General features: G+C 40.3%; 2 protein-coding genes and 1 long non-coding RNA gene across 8 annotated transcripts in view; 2 read left to right on the top strand and 1 right to left on the bottom strand.

Moving 5' to 3' along the window:
- The window catches only part of DENND4C (DENN domain containing 4C), a 134,045-nt gene extending 129,894 nt beyond the window's left edge, over positions 1-4,151 (top strand). The window contains exon 29 of the transcript XR_012656156.1: positions 3,938-4,151. The gene's annotated coding sequence lies outside the window, so the exon portion shown is untranslated. The remainder of the gene's footprint in view (positions 1-3,937) is intronic.
- ACER2 (alkaline ceramidase 2) overlaps positions 1-21,025 on the top strand; it is a 43,876-nt gene that overhangs the window by 13,543 nt on the left and 9,308 nt on the right. For 4 of the 6 annotated variants that reach the window (XR_012656158.1, XR_012656157.1, XM_075067310.1 and 1 more), the window contains exons 2-5: positions 604-718; positions 1,719-1,860; positions 6,718-6,855; positions 20,755-20,892. Coding sequence is in view for 4 of the 6 variants with exons in the window: in XM_032797528.2 (XP_032653419.1) it covers positions 604-718; positions 1,719-1,860; positions 6,718-6,855; positions 20,755-20,892 (533 nt within the window). In the remaining 2 variants the exon portion in view is untranslated. Of the gene's footprint in view, positions 1-603; positions 719-1,718; positions 1,861-6,717; positions 6,856-20,542; positions 20,579-20,754; positions 20,893-21,025 lie in introns of all 6 variants that reach the window. The other 2 variants (XM_032797529.2, XM_032797527.2) reach the window with 1 other exon arrangement.
- Positions 8,662-13,046, bottom strand: LOC142047003 (uncharacterized). Its single transcript, XR_012656159.1, has 2 exons — positions 12,731-13,046; positions 8,662-12,229 (listed from the first exon to the last, which is right to left on the bottom strand). It is a non-coding gene; the product is annotated as an uncharacterized LOC142047003 (long non-coding RNA).

Genomic DNA, 21,025 nt, shown 5'->3' with positions numbered 1-21,025 from the left:
AAAGAGGCAATGATGAGGAATTCTCCCTCCCCTGCCCCTCTCCCCAGGGATGAAGCTGTAGGGTAGATGCTCCACAGCTGCCTTTTACAGCCTAAGAGCTGCAGCAGCCCATGTGCCTCTGCCTTCCTCTAAGGGAAGACCACATGATCTATATCCAGGCAGTTCCACATGTTTTCATGCAAGGCTCCCTCAGTCATCAAGAAGAGTGCCACCAGCTAAGATCCTTGTTGTTCACCTCTTGTTGTCATTATATACTTTTTGAATTGCAGTGGCGTGAATATTTCATAATGTATTTGTGTAATCACAGAAGTGTTGCTCCTGGGATAGATTTACAAGGTATTTTAAGGAAGGGCTCATCTACATTATACATTGTTCCCAGTCCTGATGGATTTATACTTAAATTTCTCAGAGTAAAGACCTCCATTGCAGAACCTGGGTCAGCTTTGAAAAAATAGGACATATGAGTTTTGGTAAGCTGGAGATGTCATCAGATCAAGCAACAAATGTGCTTTTCTAGATGGTTTTAGACAGTTTACAAATTTAAAGGTTTGTTTCATTTTCCTCCTTTACTTGATACATTTTATTTTATATCTTCTTTTCTAGATAAGCAACATCTTGTTTTTTGTTTTACCACCCATATGTATGTGCTTATTTCGTCAATATGCAACCTGCTTCAACAGTGGAATATACTTAATATGGACTCTGCTAGTTGTTGTTGGTAAGTTGATTTGTGTGTGTGTGTGTCTGGTAATGCACGAACTGCAAGAGAGAGGAATTTGGGTTCTTTTCCTACCCGCATATCATGTTGTGGAACAATAAAGCAACCCTGACGTCTAGTGAGCAGTTTGTTTGAACTTACTTGATACTGAAGCAAATGCACTTTTACAAAGGAAAATGTACTGTGACAATAGAGGTTGGCTGGAACTCTGGCCTGCTTAGCTCCGTTCTGCCTTTCCTTTGCGTAAGTGCTGTTGCTACATTTGGGCTTGATTCTGAGCAATGCTGAGCACCCACGTCCCATTACTTTAGTAGGAGTTGAGGATATTTAGCATCATTTGGGAGGCATTCAGGAGCCTTTTGTTTGTAACATGCTGATAATTTCTCTACATAGAAGTGAATGTTTACCCATTTTATGTACAGAGGATCATTAATGTTTCCATTGTCAGCAACAATGGAAGATTTTGAAATACTACATAGATGAGGCAAAGAATTATTGTGCAGGTTGCATGGCTCTGTAAAGAGCATGGGATTTTCCACCTGTAAATCATGTTAAGGTTTACCCACCACCTTCTGCTACCCTTGTTTGACTTTCTCACTGGCTGGGAGGGAGAGTCTCTATTTTTAGTTGTTTTTAGTTGTTTAGTTTGGAGTTGTGTGGGGGAGGGGAAGGTTGTGTGTGTGTGTGTGTGTGTGTGTGTTTTTTTTTTTTTTAAATAATACCATGCCCATTTCATTAATAGTGATACTCTGATGTGCTGTTTCCTTTATATAAGCTCCGTTTTGCTATTTAGAGCTGACATTTGCCCCTTTCATAAATCAGTTGTTTTGCAATAAGTTTTAGCTGCCACCAATTGTGGTGGTGTTTAATTCTTTCTTCCATTTTCAGACAGAATGATCTCTGTGTCAAAGCATGTACTATTAGGTCCATTGTTAAGCAGCACATTTGAGTGCCATACACTACTGTAACTTCATATTGGCTTTTTAATTGATTCATCCAGGAATTGGATCTGTCTATTTCCATGCTACACTCAGTTTCCTGGGTCAGATGCTAGATGAGCTGGCTATTCTTTGGGTCCTGATGTGTGCTCTGGCCATGTGGTATCCCAGAAGATACCTCCCAAAAGTTTTTCGAAATGACAGGTAATATATATATGTATATACAGTGTTGTTGTAGCAGTGTCAGTCACAGGATATTAGAGAGAAAAGGTAGGTGCGTTAGTAACTTTCATTGGACCAACTTCTGTTGGTGAGAGAGACAAGCTTTCCAGCTTACACAAAGTTCTTCGTCAGGTCTGGGAAATGCACTCGGAGTGTCATAGCTAAATACAAGGTGGAACAGATTGTTTAGAGTAAATATTTAACTTATATTTCAAGAGACCATTCAAGGTGAAGTGACCCATTAACACCTCTCCAGTCATGGGAGGGAAGGGGAGAAAAAAGCGCTGAGCAGAGGGTTTAAGTGGGCTATAGATTGTTGTAATAGGCCATAAATCCATATCAGAGGGGTAACCGTGTTAGTCTGGATCTGTAAAAGCAGCAAAGAATCCTGTGGCACCTTATAGACTAACAGACGTTTTGGAGCATGAGCTTTCGTGGGTGAATTCCCACTTCGTCAGATACATGCATCTGACGAAGTGGATATTCACCCACGAAAGCTCATGCTCCAAAACATCTGTTAGTCTATAAGTGCCACAGGATTCTTTGCTGCTTTTACATAAATCCAATGTCTCTGTTCTGCCCATGATTTTTGATATCTAGCAAAGTTAAGAATTTAAGCTCCCAGGCTTATCTTTTGAAGGTGTCATGCAAGTTTCCTTTGAGGATGAGGACTAAGAGGTCAGATATAGAATGATCGTTCTGTGAAAAGTGATCGCCGACGTGTGATAGGGTGTTTTTGTCTTTTATCATTTTTCTGTATGAGTTCATTTTTATGTGTAATAATTGTCTTGTTTCACCCATATAGTTGTTACTGGAGCATTTAGTGCACTGGATGGAGTGCACCATATGTGATAGGTCCTACATACATCTATAGATCTTGAAAAGTGTGTTGTGGGTTGACAGCAGTGGAGGTATGGACTGAGTAGAGACGCTGGATTTATGGCTTATTACAACAGTCTATAGTCCACTTAACTCCCTCACCCTACCCCGTGACAGAATGTACCTCTGTATTCACACTCTGTGTGCTATTGTAATCATCTTTTTACAAAGTATGTCTTGTGAGTAAAAACTCATAATTTGCTTGCCATTATTGTCCTGGTAAAATGTGTGGCAATGTGAAGTTATAAGATTCCACTGTATGGTGTTGTTAAAACATGTTGTCAAACAGGTCTGTTCTAAACAAGGGAATCTGTGCTCTGCTTAACTTGCATTTAAGTAGTAAACAGAGTCATCAACCAGGAAGGGGAACAAAGAAAGCTCAAACAGGGCGAGAAAAAAAGCAGCAGAGAACATCCTGCTACACAAACTGCCTGTTGTCTTACTCCCAGCTGGGAATGCTTCTTAAAGGGGGGACAGAACTATAAAAAGAAGGGGAAGACACCCCAAAGGACTCCCCCATGCCATTGATTCACTGCACCTGAAGGGACAAAGGAAGCAGCTACTGCGCTGGGGGAGGGGTCCTCCCAAGAGGCTTGGTCAGTAAGACTGCTGAAAGCATGTGGTGAGAAAACTTTGCTTTGAATTTAACATCGTTTGTTAAGTTAGGCACTAGTAGCCTTTTATCTTAATTTTTATTGAAACATAAAAAGTCAGAAATGGTTACATTACTTAAAATCTATCTTTTCGTGATTAATAAATTTGTTTTATCTAATCCATTGTGTTTAAATTGAAGTGTCTGGGAAACTCCTTTAAAGAAATCACAGACCTAATATACTTGCTTTGTCCAGAGAAGGCTGGGCAGTACAGGACATAGATTTCCACCCAGAAAGGTAAGACTGTGAGTGTATGGGGGTCACCCTGCAGTATTATGAACGCTGGTGAGAGCCAGTTTGTGATTGGCAGGCTGCAGTTATACGTAAACAGGGTGTGGCTTGCCTGCTGGAAGGCTGTTTATGAGTGGCCTAGGTGGGAGCTACTTCAGCAAGGCATTGTAAGGCACTCAGTGTTGCAGTGTAGGGGTGGTAGATCTGCTTATTAGTCTAGATCAGGGATAGGCAACCTATGGCACGGGTGCCAAAGGTGGCCCGCAAGCTGATTTTCAGTGGCATTCTGTCATAAGATATATTTCCCAAATCTGAACCTTAGCGTCCATAATTTGGGTACCTGCATGAAACCTCTAAGCTTAATTACCAGCTTAGATCTGATAGCCTGCCACCACCCAAAAATATAGTGTTTTGGGGCACTCTGACCTCCCCAACCTTCCCTGGGGACCCCAAGAACCCAAATCCCTTGGATTCTTAAAACAAGGAGAAATAAACCATTCTCCCCCTCCCCCAGACTTTCCCTGAGAGAGGCAGTAATCCTGGCACAGAGAGAAATTAGCCTCTCTCTCCCCCTTCCCTCCTCCCCCACCAGTCCTGGTGTTTACACCCACTCTCCTGGGATAAAACAAGGGAAACAAGGAAAGATTAATCAGGTTCTCTAAAAGAAATCTTTATGACACTCGAACTACCTGGGTCCTGGCCACCAGGCCAGGGGGCTCTACATTTTAATTTAATTTTAAATGAAGCTTCTTAAACATTTTAAAAACCTTATTTACTTTACAAACAACGGTCGTTTTAGTTATATGTTATAGACTTATAGAAAGAGACCTAAAAACGTTAAAATGTATTACTGGCACGCAAAACCTTAAATTAGAGTAAATAAATGAAGATTCGACACATCACTTCTGAAAGGTTGCTAACCGCTGGTCTAGATTGTACCCTGCTGTATCATATCCCCCAGTTTTTCTTCCTTTTCCCCCTGTGACTGGAGAGGTGTTATCAGGCCATTTCACGATGAATAGTCTCTTGAAATATGTGTTAACTATTTATGCTAAACCATCTGTTCCACTTTGTATTTCACTGTGATGCTCTGAGTACCTTTTTCCAGACCTCAAAAAGAGCTCTGTGTAAGCTGAAAGCTTGTCTCTCTCACCAACAGATGATGGTCCAATAAAAGATATTAACTCAAGTAAAATCTATCTCAAAGAATTCAGGATGGTTCCCTGATTGTGCTTGAAGCTCATTGCATTGCACGTAACTGCATTGAATAACCACATAATCTTGTCACTGTCGCTACTGTCCTTCCTCATGCTATTCTTTTCCAACTGTTTGTTATCTCCAGACCCACTAATTGCTAATATTAGTGTACTCCATTGCTTCCTGCCTTCCTAGGATCAGCTGTTTTGTTTTTGTCACAAATCTTATTGGAGGATCATCTTATTTTAAAAACATCTTTGATTTGAATTTTCCACCAGAACACTCCTCAAATTGCTTTCATTATGAAAAGTGCATCTTAAATGACCGCATGCCGTTGTCATTCCAATCTCATGACTTTTTGTCCCAGCTGTGTGAATCTTGTTTACTTCTGCATATTGCAACACAGTGCTTTTACAGGACACGATGCCTGGTTTTTCACTCCCAAAAGCAAAACTGAAGCAGAGGTTTTGTAGCAGCATTTCATTATGTGGTTGGCAGCATTTTGACGTTTGATTCAACTATAGAACATTTCATGCTGTCCAGAAATATATGACCACATAAGAATTAGCCAAAAAATATCCTTTAGTCGTTGCTTTACATAGCTTAATGTTACATCCAGCAACTGTTCTGTGCATAGACTCACAGTATTGCTAACAGGGTTAAACAGCTTCCTTGTTAAACTATATTTCTCAGTGCTCTTCTTATTTAAATAAAAAAAGGAATAATAGACTTTTGGGATGAAATCTTGGATATATTGAAGTCAATGGCAAAGCTCCCTGCAGTTAGATCTGAGGAGATAACTGATCTACAATGAGTACAAGAATCAGGTCCTGTAACTTTAAAACTCCTGAGAAAAATTTTATTTTGGGATGTGAAATTTCAGGGGGATTACATTTTTTTTTTAAACAGAAATTAAGAGGGGCAAGGGAGAGTTTTAAAAAACAGGCAAATAATGGTCAATTACCTTCAAATGAAGCTGTTTTGCCTAACTCTGCACTATAAGAAATTTATCCGGACTGTGACTTCTGAGAGAACTCCAGCTTGGAGAACATATATATTTGTTCCCTCCCAGAGATTAGACCTCAAAAACATGATGTTTACAGTATGTAGCCTGTCAAAGCCAAAATTTAAAGAGCGTTTAAGGTAAATTCAAATTTTAAATTGATCAGACTGTAGACTGTACACATTCATGTCTTGATTCTGCCTTTCATTATACCGGGAGTATTGCCAAATCCGAACTTCAAAAAAACACAAGTCAGGCCCCCCAAAATCATTGGTTTAAGAATCATGACGTGTATATAAAAAGATTTTTTTATTTTTAGATTTTATTAGCTTTGTGAGGTTTTGAACCTTTAGATTTCAGGTTTGCAAGCTTTTCTCTGCAAGCAGGCGAGCTAGAAAGAGACTTTATTAAAAAAATAAATAAAAGCTGAGATTATAACATAACATGATTCCAGTAAATAGGGCTTTAAGGAAAATAATAAATATCATGATACTCGTAAAAGAATGAGAATTGGCAACACTACATTGGTTTTACACCTTGTAACTCAGTCGAATAGCTCACGATTTATACTGGAATAAGATCAGAATATGCTCAGTGTGTATGTAAAATATTAAACTTTCAAGGCTGCAGTCTTGCAAAGATTTATGCACGAGACACACATGTATGCAAAGTTAGTCTTTGCCAGATCAGGGCCAAAGTAAACATTCTGTACACATCATGTTGTTGTTATAGTGTGCGTCATTTCTTATATCTATTCAAAGAAATAAAATGTTTACAACAATTTTATACATTTTTTGGGATTTTATTGTTGCCTTGTTTATCATTAATTTAAGGTTTAATTAAAGCATAATGTACACTTTTTCTTTAATTATTCAGGGCAAGGTTTAAAGCTGCAGTCAGTGTCCTTTCTGGAGTTACTACATGCCTTGCATTCATTAAGCCTGCTATCAACAACATCTCATTAATGACACTAGGTGTCCCCTGTACGGCTCTGCTTATTGCTGAGTTGAAGAGGTAGGTGTCTTTCTTCTGTATGTGAAGCAGCCTTTATTGATGCTTGTTTTCTGAGGGTTTCATTCTAGATACAAATACAGTAACTCCTCACTTAAAGTCATCCCAGTTAACATTATTTCGTTGTTACGGTGCTGATCTATTAGGGAACATGCTCGTTTAAAGTTGTGCAATGCTGCCTTCTAACGTCTGTCCACTGCTTGCAGGAAGAGCAGACTGTTGCATCTAGCTGGTGGGGCCTTGGAACCAGGGTGGACCGGCAGCCCCCCATCAGCTCCCTGCTCCCCTAAGTTCCCTGTGCTGCAGCCACCCAGCAGGCTAGCAGTTGCAGCTGTCCCTCCCCCCACTGCCATGCGCTGCTCCTGCCCTCTGCCTTGGAGCTGCTCCCCGAGACTCTTGGTTCCTGTGCAGGGGAGGGAGGAAGTGTGTGTGTGTCAAGGTGTCACCCCCACTCTGAACTTTAGGGTACAGATGTGGGGACCTGCATCAGATAACCCCTAAGCTTATTTACCAGCTTAACAGTAATCTGCCACCACCAAGCATGTTCCAAATCTTAGGGGAGAGCCACTTAGAACTCTGCCTTCCCCCAAATTATTTCCCCAGTAATTATCCCCCTTTTCCTGGCAGGATTGAGACTGATTAAGCCCCCACCAGTTCCTGGTGAGCCCAGACCCAAAAAGCCCTTGGATCTTAAAACAAGGAAAAATCAATCAGGTTCTTTAAAAGAAGACTTTTAATTAAAAGGAAAAGGGTGAAAGGAATACCTCTGTGAGATTAGCATGCAAGCTACTCTCACAGACAGACTCAAAACACAGAGGATGTCCCTCTGGGCAAAATCCTTAGTTACACAAAGACACCCAATTTGATTCTCCCTCTTGTGCAAAATGAAGTCACAAAAGAAAATAAACATAATCTAATACATTCCTTCTCTAAACATTTACTACTTTTAAGAAATGTTAGATGGGCTGATTCCTAGATCCTTCACTCCCGCACAAACTTTTCTGAACGGACAAGGACTGATTTCCCTCCTCCCTCTTGGAAAACATCTTGTCCCCCCATTGGTTCCTCTCATCAGGTGTCAGCTGGGCTGTGTGAACTTCTTAACCCTTTACAGATAAAAGAGGAATTAACCCTTAACTGTCTGCTTATGGCAGGGGGGCTAATGTCAGGGTGGTCTTTTTGTTGCTGCTGCATTGTTATACCAGCAATGGTGTGAACTCACTCCGCTCCACCCCAGCTGTTTGGAATCTCTCACATTGCATGTATTTCCAATGATTATTTAGGTCATCACATGTATACCTGAATACATAGGGCCTGATACTCAGCTGGTGTAAACTGGATTACCTGTATTGAAGTTCAGTGGAGCTGCACTGATTTACACCAAAGGAGAATTTGGCCTAGTATATGCAACAAGTGCAAGTTAATGTTACAAAGTAACTTTTGGACAGAGTGGATTTGATTTAAATCAGATTGATTTAAATGATGATTTAAATCACTAGTCAGGAAGAAATTTAATCATGGATTTCTACATAAAAGTGCATTCTTGTTGGTTGTTATAACCTTAATACATATTCTTCACAACTCAGAGATAGATGTGGGTTTTATTTTTAGAAGTTACACACTATACATTTTTAAAGTGATTTATTTTGAAAACTTCAGATTACTTTTACAGCTATATCAGAAAATGAACGACTGGTTATTTCATTTACCAAAGGTAATTGAAGCAGATATCTCTAATTCAACAGGTTAATCATTAATATTTAATCATTTTCTTGCCATGCTGTATTAGGAGGAGAACATCACCAGACAGACATTTATATTGTTTTATTTAACTACAACAACCTTATGTATTCTGGATTTTTTTCTTCAACAGCAAACATTTTAACAAAACAAGCATATGAATTTTTGAATTTAGTTAAACATTCACTTTTTTTAAAATAAGGTTTGTTTTTGTTAATTCTTTTTAACTAAAATAGTTAAATGAAGTATTTAAAAAACAAATTAAAATAGACTGTCAGCCAGGTCAACACGAGAAACTTAAAATATTGACTTCTGCAGCTAACTCGGTCATCTTCCCCTTCATTTTCCTGTTTGTTCATAATCTGGAAAAGAGAAACAAGCTTTCCAGTGAAATCTAAATTTTTTGCAATAGTACTTTCAATTGAATTTATTGCGAGTCTCGACAAACGATTGAGACACAATCAACCTCAAATAATTTTTTAGTAACTTCAGTTTTGAGAAGCTGCACTCACCAGAAGCCACTGATACTGGTAATGTTAAAAGAATGCATAATGCTATAGCAGTGTTTGAAGTGAAAAAAAATCACTTCTTGCTATAAATTGTAATACTTTTAGAGGAGAAGTTTTAGTACTTATTAGTTCAGATAAAGCTATTAATTCATCATACAATTCTACTGCATCAGTGTCAGCAGCGTTATCAGTACTGAGTGCTAAATGTAGGTCTTCCCAGTGCTTCATGAGGTCTTCTTTGGAAAACTGATTTTTACTATTTCCAATATCGTATAAAAATTATAAAGTTTCACAATGACCATTCAGCTGACAAAAATCTTTCTTCAATGGAAGTTATAGCTACATCCAAAATACAATAGAAACGTTCAACTTTAAACCTTTCGCTTGGATCGAGAATAGGATCATCGTGAGCCTCATAACAAAACTGTCTTGTTATTTTCCCCGGAGGACTAATGAATTGTTGAGGTGCAAACGTCGGTTCAAAATCAAGATCCTCTGCTATTGTTGTTGCTTCTTTGACAGTTTCTTCAGATCTTTTATCTGAATGGCATTTTTTTAAAATATTCCAGCGTTTTATTCAAAATCATCTTTGCCTCGGATATATCTATGGTTATGTTTTGCATAACTTTGCTGGTCAAATTAATTTGATTTAGAATATTATGCCAAATAATCGTGCAACGTGAAAATTGAAACTGCATCATTTCTGAGCCAATGTTTCAGCTTCATGTCAAAATGAAGGATCATACGACAAGTTCTGGCTTATTTCTAATTAGTGTATCGTAAATCTCTCCTGATGAATATCAGAATGGTCTAATAGCGTCTATCCTGCTTTCCCATCTAGTTTGACTTAGAGGTTTAAGTGTGAGTTTTTGTTCAAGATGCTTCTTCAAGACTGCCCAATGGTGTGTGGAAGCACTAAAAAAATTGTAAATTGCTTACACTGTGGTAAAATATGAAACAGCATCTTTAGATGATTTGTTGGCATCACTGACAACCAGATTGAGCAAATGCACATGGCAAGGAATGAAAAAAGCTTGACTGATTGTTTGTTTAAAGTCAGTATTCTTTCCTGTATACCTACATATCGTCCTTGCATGTTTGAGCCGTTATCGTACCCTTGGCCACGCATATTTTCTAAAGATATTCCACAATGTTCCAGTCTCTGTAGAATTACATCTGTGAGGGCTTTCCCAGTGGTTTCATTCACTGGTATACATTCTAGAAAGTGTTTAAATTTTCACTTCTGCATTTTCATCAATTTTCAGAAATCATAAAACTATTGACATTTGCTTGGTTTTGCTCAGATCTTGAGTACAATCAACTATAATGAGTAATATTGGTAGGTTTCAAATTCGATAAAATTTCATTACACACTCCATTAGAAATTAATTCTATTATCTCATTTTGTGTATTTTTACCCAAATGTAAATGTGCAGACTCACCCCTGCGGCACCTCCTGCTGGTTGTCCTCGGGAATTAGCTTACTGCCAGCCAGGAGCGCCCTCTGCAGGCCAGTGATCCACCTGTCATCTTGGCCCCCCATGTCCCTCCCTGGACACCGGTGCCCTTTTAACTGGGGTGCTGCCCCCTGGCAGTACCCCACCAATCTGGGTCTCCCCTCCCTGGGGAACCCCCAACCCATTATCCCCACTTTGCCTCAGTTTTGGCTATTGCCCAGTCTCCATCTAGCCCCCGTTCACTGGGGCAGACTGCAGTATCAGCCATTCATCATAGGCAAAGGGATTTGGACCCGCTGCCTTTGCCTACCCGGGGGCTGCCCCCTGCAACCTCCAGTACCTCTTGGCCTTATGCTTGGCCACAGCCTGGGGCTTTCCAGGCAGGAGCTCCCCAGCTCCTCTGCCTTTCCCCAGCCTTGCTTCACTCCGGGTACCCTGTGTCTAGCTCCCTGCAGCCAGGCCCTTCTCCCTCTACAGGTAGAGGAAGACTGCTGAGCTCCTGGCTCCCAGCCTCTTTATAGGGCCAGCTGGGCTCTGATTGGGACATGGCCCAGCTGCAGCTGCTGCCCCCAATCAACCCAGCTCTTTCCTTCCACAGCCCAGCCCTCTGCAGGGCTGGCTTTAACCCTTCCCAGGCCGGAGCGGGTGACCACCCTGCTGCACCAAATAATGGATGTGAATCTCTCCATCTTTCACTCTTCTTACATGCTCAGCCATAACATTATCAAATTTTGCCAATAACTCAACCAACTTTAAGAAATTTCTGTTGTTATTCTCATAAAATATCCGAGGATCCACGGAATGCGAGGCACTGTTCGGCTAGGAAATGAATGATTGCCAGTAAATGTTCCAACACCGCTTGCCAATGCAGAAGTTCTGAATTTAGTTGACGTTGCTGTACCGCATCGATTGTTGTACCGGAACGTAATCTGTTTGACAGCTCAGTCCAATTTGTCAATGAGCGTAAATGATTTTTTGATGTTCTTTCAAATGCTGATTCAAATTTCGCCAGTCATTAAAACCTGCAGTTGCCAGAAGAATGTCGGAGTTACAGAACAGTTTGCAGCAAAAACAAAAAACTACATCTTTGGTCTGTGAATACACTAACCACAATCTATTAATTTGTTCTCCATTTTTCATTTTTTTTCCTTCATACTGGATGGCATAAATCGACGATTTGACTCATTAAATGGATATTCAAACGCAGGATCTAGTTTTGAAAGACCTTTTTTCACAATAATCATTTGCATTGCATCAGTAATTATTGTCAGCCATGTACTTGGATCCGATCCTATGTCAGTCTCTCCACCTTCCAATAATTGTTCTTCAGTTTTAGATTTGGATAACAGTTCTTGGTTTCTGGACTCTTCAGCTGAAGTAGTAAATCTTTGGATGGATTGTGATTGTTCGTCTTTATCAGTTAGCAAAGATAATCTTTGGTCAGATTGTTGTTCATCATTATCAGTTGATAAATGTAAACTGTGGTTCGATTATTCATCAACTGATGAAGACCAGTCACCTTCAATGCATTGCTTAGAGCTTTCTCCTTGATTGTCGACTTTTTTAAAATAGTTCTTCTAATTCTTTTTGCTGTTTCTCTCTTTTTGTTGCCGGTAGGCAGCACTGGAAAGTCATTTTCATTTTTGTCCCGGCATTTTAGCCCTATAACCACTAGCACAGACACGAAACGGAAATTAGTGCAAATGGCGCCAATAGAGCTGCACAGTACACACACGTAATTGTGATTTGAGTGACTGTGTCACAACTTGACACGATATTTTTCATGTCACGCTCCTATTGCACTTCTGTACTTGCCGTAGGTAAAGCACTAGTCATTGGGGCGAGAGAGCTCCCCACGAGCTTGGATACACACTGGACCCAGACCTGCTGGCGTTTTCCGAGCGCTGAGGCCATCCAGCTGGGAGCCCAAGGGGTATGCAATGGCAAGAGCTTTGGGGCTGGAGGAGCCAAGGAAGAGGTGCTGGGCTTCCTGGACAGATGCTGCCCCTCTCTGCTAGGTCGCTCACCCCCTGCAGAGGGGGAGGCAGAAGGAGATTTCCAGGCACCGGTGTGCTCTGCAGGGCTGAGGATGGAGGTGGCAGCCTCCGGGGCTCCAGCAGGCAGAAGCTCCCCAAGGGTCCCGGGGACCCTCCCACCCGGCCCAACCCTTACCTTACTGCAGATCTAGCCCAAGGTGGATTAAGCTCCCATCGCCGCTGCTCCCGCGACTGGGGATTGGGGCTGCTGCTGGATCCCAGCCCTGCTCATCTTCTGTCTTCGCCGTGGCCCTACACGAGTTCGGCTCAGCCTGCACTGCCACTCCGCTCCCCTCTCCCCTCCCCTGGCAGGAGGCGGCGCAGAGGGGAGGAGGACGACGAGGCAGAGGTGGGGACAAGCCGAGGAGGAGCAGCCCACCTAGGTGCCATGTTCCGCCCGTCCTTTGTAGCTGGGGCAGGGCCACAGTACCGGCTCCTGCTGCTCTCCCGCGAACAGCGGCCGCCTCCCCCCTCACCATCCTGTCAGGCAGAAGCTAGTGGCGCAGCCCTACCCCAGCTGCAGAGGACGGGCTGCTCCTCCTCGTCTTGTCTCTGCCGCTCTCCTGTTGGCAGCGGCCACCCCCACCATCCTCAGGTGGGAGCCGGTAGTGCGGCCCTGCCCTGGCTGCAGAGGACGGGCCGCTCCTCCTCGGCTTGCAGCGGCGGGGACAGGCCGAGGAGGAGCAGCCCATCCTCTGCAGTCAGGGCAGGGTCACGCTACTGGCTCCCACCTGAGGGTGGGGGGCGGTGGCCGCTGCCCGCGAGAGAGCAGCAGGGACACACTCCCCACTTAGCTGGCTCCCTGCCCCACTGCACCCCGGCGGCAGGAGAACAAGCTGTTTACCTTCCCCCTGGGGAGATCAGGATCCAGCCCAGGACGCTGCCTCAGGTTTGAGCTGGGGCCCCAGCATTATGGCGCCTCAAATATTTTGCCTTCCCAAGCACCTGCTTGTTTAGCTGGTGACTAGAGCCGCCCCTGGGTAGATCTCAAAACAATGAAGGCTACACTCAGACTTCTGGAATATGCTGCTCAAACAGTTTCACTTTCACTTCACTGTTTGCCCCTCCCTTTTCACATTTATCTCCAGACTTCTTCTCCTTATCCAGATCTATTCCACTCCCAACAATCTTCTATTCATTGAACTTTTCGAAACTTTTCACTTTTAGAGAGAGGTAAGGGATTGACTCTATGTACACAAATTTTCAGAAGGACAATAGGGTTGAGGTCTGTTGTTTCTCACCTTTGTTTGTTTATTTACTTATTTATAAATAAACATTTTTGCTGTTAACAGACGTTATCATTTCTGGAGACACAAATCCACAGTTTGAGAACTGCAAAACTAAGCGTCCCTGATGGTAGGTTCTAGACTGAGCACTGAGTCCCATTGGGTAGTTAGAAAGATTAACCTAAATAATCTATACAGAAGCCCCTGGAAACCAATAAGATTGCATCTGTAATGCATGAACTACTGGAACTCATTTACAAAACTTTCCTTAAACATTTCATAAATATGTTGTCTCATACAATAGAATTAGAATTTATAATCTCTATTCCATGATGAGATATCTTTGAGCTATAATGTACCTTAATTAAAACTATCTTTGGATACGTTTTTTTCCCTCAAAAAGCATTTTAACAAAAAAAATCTGATTTTAAATAAAAAATCATTGATTTTTATCCACCCTGCTCTTGGATCTGATTCTCCTCTCCTACCCTTATAAATCAGGAATAACTCTATTGAAGTCTGTGTAAAAGAAAGACGAATCAAGCTTAACTTTAGTATTTCTTGACTCTTTTATATTTAAATATGCAATATTATCCATTCAGTTTTATCAGACTACATAACAGCCTCTCCTAACTGTAATATTTTGGAAAGATATCATTAAATCCTTCCTGTTTAAAAAAAAAAAAAAAATGAAGCCCAGCCATCTCTGTGGTATGAGGAGTGTGGGAACTGAATAGTGCACTGTACAGTAAAGGAGGAGATGGGGAAATTGACCAAGGAGGCTGGTGGAGTTGGCTAGAACTCTGATGAAAGTGCCACAGGATTTTTAATGTTCATAGAGAGCCATTTGGAGGGACATCCTGTGTGACTTTGGGCAAATCACTTGAACTGTCTGTGCTTCAGTTTTCCATTTGGAAACTGCATATAATAATGTGCCTTTAGCTCCTGGGGAAGTTGTAAGAAGAAATACACAAACTTGTTAGGGGCTCAAACACTTCAGTGTCAAGTGCCATAGATATGTGTATAAGTAAATTAATACCTTTTAAGAGTTTCATATGGAAGATCATCTCCCATTAAGCTGTATGGAACTCTGTTATTTACCTTTAGAAGAACAGAAGGCTTGAACACTCCTGCTTTTGAATAATTTATTGTAAGGTACCCCAGGGAGCTGTCAGTTTAATTGTGCAATGTGGGATCTAATACCTGCAACGTTTTTTGATAAATTCCTAAATGTAAAAGCAAAGGATTAAAGGTATTATTTTAAGCCATACTGATCCCTGGGAGATTCAAATACAGACGCAGTCTCCTAAACCCAGAAGAGGTAATCTATTCTCTTTTTACAATATACAAAATCTGAACATTATTGAAAACCAATGGGATTTTTTCCATGCAAGTGCAGTCAGTCATCCAGCTGTACATTGAAATCTGGTTGCTCTGATGTCGAACCTTCACTATGAAACTACTTTGGGTAGGGAGGGAAAAAATTATAGGCTGGTAGTTTCCCCTGTTCCATGTAGAATAAGATATTTGGGCCTAACTTATCACTGCATTACTCCAATTTTATGCTGATGTAAATTGCAAACTGGACAGTGGTGAATCAGGCCTTTTGTGTTTCCTAATGAAGATTTTTCTTACTCTAATTTTTTCCTGGGAACAAATTGCTGCCATAAAAAGAGTATTATGATCTCAGATGGGAGAAGAAATGGCTAGTGAGGTAGGAAACACTAAAATGGGAGATTTTTTTCAAAGGCACAGAGGGCAGGAGGAAGAAGATAAATTCCACGTGTAATCTAGTGCAGCCCCTGTGGTGTTAGCATGATGGTAGTGTGTGCTGGCCCTGTAAGAATAACAACTATAGATAGCTAATATCAGAAGACACTCATACACGTGGTAATTTTTATTACCAGACATTTAAATTACATTTCCTATGGTTATATACAAGCATTGCATTCATGCAAATGTATTGCACAATCAAGAAAAGCAAATGGTAAGGTTTCAACAGCAAAATTAACTTAGCCAGATTTACACTAGAGTATATTAAGCTACCATTTGTCAGGAAAAAGAGGGACAAAAATATTACAGATCTGCAATATGGAAGAATGAACCACGCGCCTGGAACCTTAGCATGTGCAAATCCTGTTCAATTTTAATGTTGCATTAACAGGTTTTTAAAACTTCATTTCCATATTTGCTTTAAAATAAAAAGACTGGACAGCTTCATAGCATTTACCTGGTTCCAGTTAGGGTTTGAAGTTTGCACCTATGTTGCTGGTGAATGGAGTGGAGGAGAGATGTCTAGCTTTGCTGCTCTCTATCAGTATTTCTAAAGCACCCATCACTGTATCTAGGCACTGTACAGGGAATTACAGAAAATCCTTGAATGTTGCCCAGAAAAGACCATCTCTACTATCCTACTTTTTGGGGGGGTTGTCGTTGCTTACCTTTGAACATCCTCTTGCAATGTCCCCTGAAGCACTTACTTATTTTATAGACTTATAAAAACAATTTTAAATAATCCCGAGAACATTGTTATCTTGTAACTACTGTTTCCACCACATTCCTTAGGGGTGTCTTAAATGTCAGTCAGCAATTTTTTTTCTGATATTCAGCATAAATTTTCAGTCTCATCCCACTACTTAAATCTCTTGAAAGCATGCACAATTATTCTCCTTCCTTGCTGTTCACACCCTTCAAATATTTGTAGGCATGGCCGTTGCTTAAGGTAGCTACATGTTGAGATCACGTTTTCTGTGTTAAATGTGCACAATTATGCATATGCATTTGCTTTGCACACTTATAACCACAAACACCTGATTTTTTTGTGCGTGTGCATGCACGTGACCGTTTAGCTAACAGAATGTCAAATCTTGGCATGCGTTTGCATGTGTCCATTTGTTGTGTGTTCAAACAGCGAATCCATACACTTCCATCAGTGCGTAGATATTTGTACATGAATAGTGGCAATATGAGTTTTTGGTCTTGTATGACCTGATCCATCTCACATTGGAGTGAATGAGAATATTCCATTGTTGGGCTTCTCATGTGTATTAATAAAGCAATTTCTTTAGACCCTTGGGCATTTTATATCGTTTTGGTAATGGCGTGCTTAGTACTGAACATAGCATTCCACTTGTGGTTTCACTAGGGAAGTATAAAGAAAAATTCTGTGTCCCTGCTCTTTGACTGGATGCATCTGCATATGCAGACGAAAAATCTCTTTTTTTGACAAAAAAAAAAAAACAACCTTTTCTGATGCCTTATTACAGCTATTTAACCTTGAAGTGGAAAAAACACTAGAGAAGAAATCTATTGTTATTTCATATTGTAGTTAGCATACAAAATACGTAAAGCTACCTTTATGTCCTGCCACCTCTCCTCTAGATTTGTTTTGATCATCAGCCAGATCAGAGAATTCAACCTTTTTTAAAATCTATCCTGGTTTGCATTCTACATGCAGTAATAATTTCAGTGGCAGCCATATAGATGTCGTTCTGTTGGGAAAATCACTTTATATTGATATACTTCTTCTGAAACAAACAGAACGTAACAGCAACATAGAAAGCTGGCAGTGGAAGCGTGAAATCCTTTGTGTACAAACAGAGAAGTTGTAATCATTTTAAATGTCAGTTTATTTATAGATGGCTTTAAAAAGGAAATGTGAGACCCTAAAACTAATGTGCAAAAGAATTCAAGAGGAAATCCTTATGAACAAGATTATGCAGCATGGTAGGTTTTCTGTTGCTAACCTATAGACTATAAAGGAATCCACTGCCAAACCTTATGCCTGTTAATAAAGAAGTCCACCGCCTAATCCCAAGTGCACGTTAAAATTTCAAATGAAGCAGAATAATTTTAATAGTAAAAAGAATCTTTGGTATCTTTTTATGGAAAAATATCTTACTAAATCTTGAATTTGCAAACTCAGATGTTGTCTCACTGTAGCTACATCTTTAGAAAGCTGTTACCTAGTAGTGTTTTTTATATATTTTTTGTTTTGAATTTTTCTTATGCAAATATAAGCTTGAGAATTTATACATCGAAAAAGACAGAAAATTCTCCTCTTTTTTTTTTTTTTTTTTTTTTTTTTTTAAGATTCCAGGCCAATCACAACTCTGCCCAATCTCCAGATACGGGCTGGAAATCCTGTCCTCCTACCACTCCTATTCTCCCTCTCAATACAGAGTGAGCTGAGATTATACAGTATTATGTAAGAAGAAGTTGCAATGAATTTGTGCCAGGGTATAGAGTTAAGGTTGTCATGGCAGCAATAGAGGGAGAGGGCCGCTAGCCTCTATGTGATGTCTTCTGCTTTCAAATCCAAACAGGTAATGACCGATGTTGGAAACCACTCAGAATTCCCTGAATTGTCATGCTGGAATTTCAAAATTGAGGGTGACAAACTTGTGTGTGAGACCAGGAATTTTTACTTGTATGTACTGCAATCATTCATTAAAACAACAGGGTTACTCTCCCAGCACTCTAAAAAAAAACCCACCTTCACAAGAGGTGTAGCTACCAGCACTAGGAGTGCAGCTACCAGGGCTGGTGCACTGTTTACACTGGTGCTTTACAGCACTGAAACTTGCTGCACTCAAAGGGGTGTTTTTTCATACCCTGAGCGAGAAAGTTACAGCGCTGTAAATTGCCAGTGTAGACAAGCCCTTAGACTGTAAGCTCCTTGGGGTAGAAGCTGTCTTTATAGGATCATGGTCTCTAGGTGTTTCCTTATTACAAACAATAATAATAGTGTTCTTTGCAACACAAGCAGAATATTTATTTTTGTTGCTAATAAATAAATGTTTGAGTTTTATGCTGAAATCTCTGTGTCCTTGGTCTTGAAATACCCCAGGTTTTATTGAGTCTGAGGAGTGAGATCTGCAAGGAATAGACAGGCTCTTTCAGGCAGCTCCAGGTCAGGAGCAAGGGGCCATGTTTATAAGGGGACTTATGCTGAACTGTTTTCTTACTATGAAATAAAATGCAACCTTGAAGAAAAGGGACTGAAATCCTGCTGAGAGTGTTTTTTGACCAATAGTAAGAACTACTCTTGGCAATGTTTACAGTGTTTGGGCCCCAGGAAAATCCAACCAATTAAAAACAAAAACCAGAAGCATAATTTTCTTTTTGTAGAAAAACTAACAAAGCTGAACCACACTTCATCCTTGACAGCATATGAGAAAAAGGTCATGTCCCAAGAGACCTCATATTGTATAACTCCTGTCCTGAACTCTCTCACTGGCTAAGTAACTTTTAATGTTACAAGGAATCTAGATTCCTGAGCAAAACTATGGCAACCACAGAATTCAATATCCCCCCGCGCCCCCAATAGAGGTGAACAAATTTCAGTACATTTAAAAAAAGTGTGTTCCTACTTTACAACCTAAGCGAATTCCTTGTACATACATTGGCACGTGCTTTTGAGGGCAGAGCTCATCAACTACAGGCCAAGCTGCTTATGGCCACAACAGATGGCTCTTTTCCCTCCACAGTAGGAACTATTGTATATGGACAGGTTTGTTTCCTCCATCCATAGTCAAACTCCAGCTTAATTTAGATTGGGAATTTCATTTTTGAGGTTCAGAAGCATGCAACATCAGATAAACTGTTCTTGTCAAAGCCTTTGGGGATGTTTAAACTTTTGGGTTAGCATCATTTGGAACTGTAGATTTCTTAAATTAATAATATGTAGAAAAAAACAGCTAGTCCTCCTCCACACTCCAACGAGCATATCATTCTTCATATTTATATAATTTTTAAAAATGTTTGCTATATCAAAAGAGGAAATGAAAATTTGGCCCCAAATTTAGATTTTGTCTAAACAAACTTTTACCCAAATTCTAAACCCAAAGAAATGTTTTATAACAACAGAATTTTAAAAATTCACCTACCTCTCCCTTGTGTTCTAACGGTGTAGCTGGGACCAAGTTATTTTTAACCAGTTATTGAAAACCATACTCCAGTCTGAGTATTTGTTACAAGGCTAGTAATGGGCCCCAATGCCAAAGACTTGTAACCAGTTTCCATCAGCTTTACCACTGCCTCTAACAATCGGAAAAACTCCTCTGTATTGAAATGGTAAAAGTTTTACTTAAATATTTGTTCTTTCTTTAAGACAAAATATATTTAGTATGTTTCATGTTTTGACACCAAATCTTTCACTTATATGGGTGCTAATTAATTAAAATCTCGATCTTAAAAAAAAAAAAATTAAAACCCAAAGAATTCAAGTGTAGTTCTTGTCTGGAAAGTGACTCTTGCTCATAATGACATAGATGAGTTCCATGTTTATTGTCTTTCAGTGACTCCAAATCAGTTTTGCTCAGTTTACAAGTACTGTAAAAAGAATAATTGGTTTTTTTTTGTTTTTTTCCTAACGCTTACCATGCAAACTCACCCTGAGACCTGAAAGTCAAGCTGGGCATTTCTCATGCATCATCACCAGTTAAAAAAAAAAAATGCTGCTGCAATTGGCATTTAGGTCCCTATCTTGTAAGGAGAACTGGGCAGGCAGATTCCTGTTTCCTCGTGGTTCTTGTTACAGGATTAGGGCTGTTGCTGATGTATGAAGGAAAATGGATTCCAGCTCCGGCTTCCAGAACTTTTACTTAGGCTGTAGTCCTAACAGGAGTGAAAACAATTTTTTTGTCCAAAAGTTGCACATCAATAATTAAGAGTATCCAGGAGCAGAGCTGCTGAGTAAAAGTGCCATTTTGTTTGCATAGTCTCTTTTCTGACTGTGACAGCACCTCAAATTCATGGTAAGTAAAGTCCTCAACATGTGACTTTTTCAGAATGCTGCACTGTGTGCAAAGCAGCTTCAGGCTTCTTAAAAGTATGCAGCCTGGCATTCCGGATTTCATCCCAAAGCTCAATATAGCCAAACCGCGTAGTGACTGATAACAGCTTTTCTTCCCTTCCTTATGTCATTTTTTAGGTGTGAAAACTTGCGTGTGTACAAGCTGGGCCTCTTTTCAGGTCTTTGGTGGATGTTAGCACTTTTCTGCTGGATCAGTGACAAAGCATTTTGTGAGATCTGGTCTTCATTTAACTTTCCGTATTTGCACTGTGTATGGTAAGTACTGTGTGCAAACTCTGTTGTTTCGTTTAAAGAAAAGAAGCCCTTAATACAGATGTATGCGCATAGGCTGTCTTGTGGATTGAATGTTGTTCCTTTCACCATGATGATCAGCTTTACTAGTAGACTC

The sequence above is a fragment of the Chelonoidis abingdonii genome, chromosome 6 (assembly GCF_003597395.2).
Source record: "Chelonoidis abingdonii isolate Lonesome George chromosome 6, CheloAbing_2.0, whole genome shotgun sequence".
NCBI classification, from domain to species: domain Eukaryota; kingdom Metazoa; phylum Chordata; order Testudines; family Testudinidae; genus Chelonoidis; species Chelonoidis abingdonii.
The sequence above is the reverse complement of the archived record's forward strand: the minus strand, read 5'-3'. Positions and strand labels throughout refer to the sequence as shown.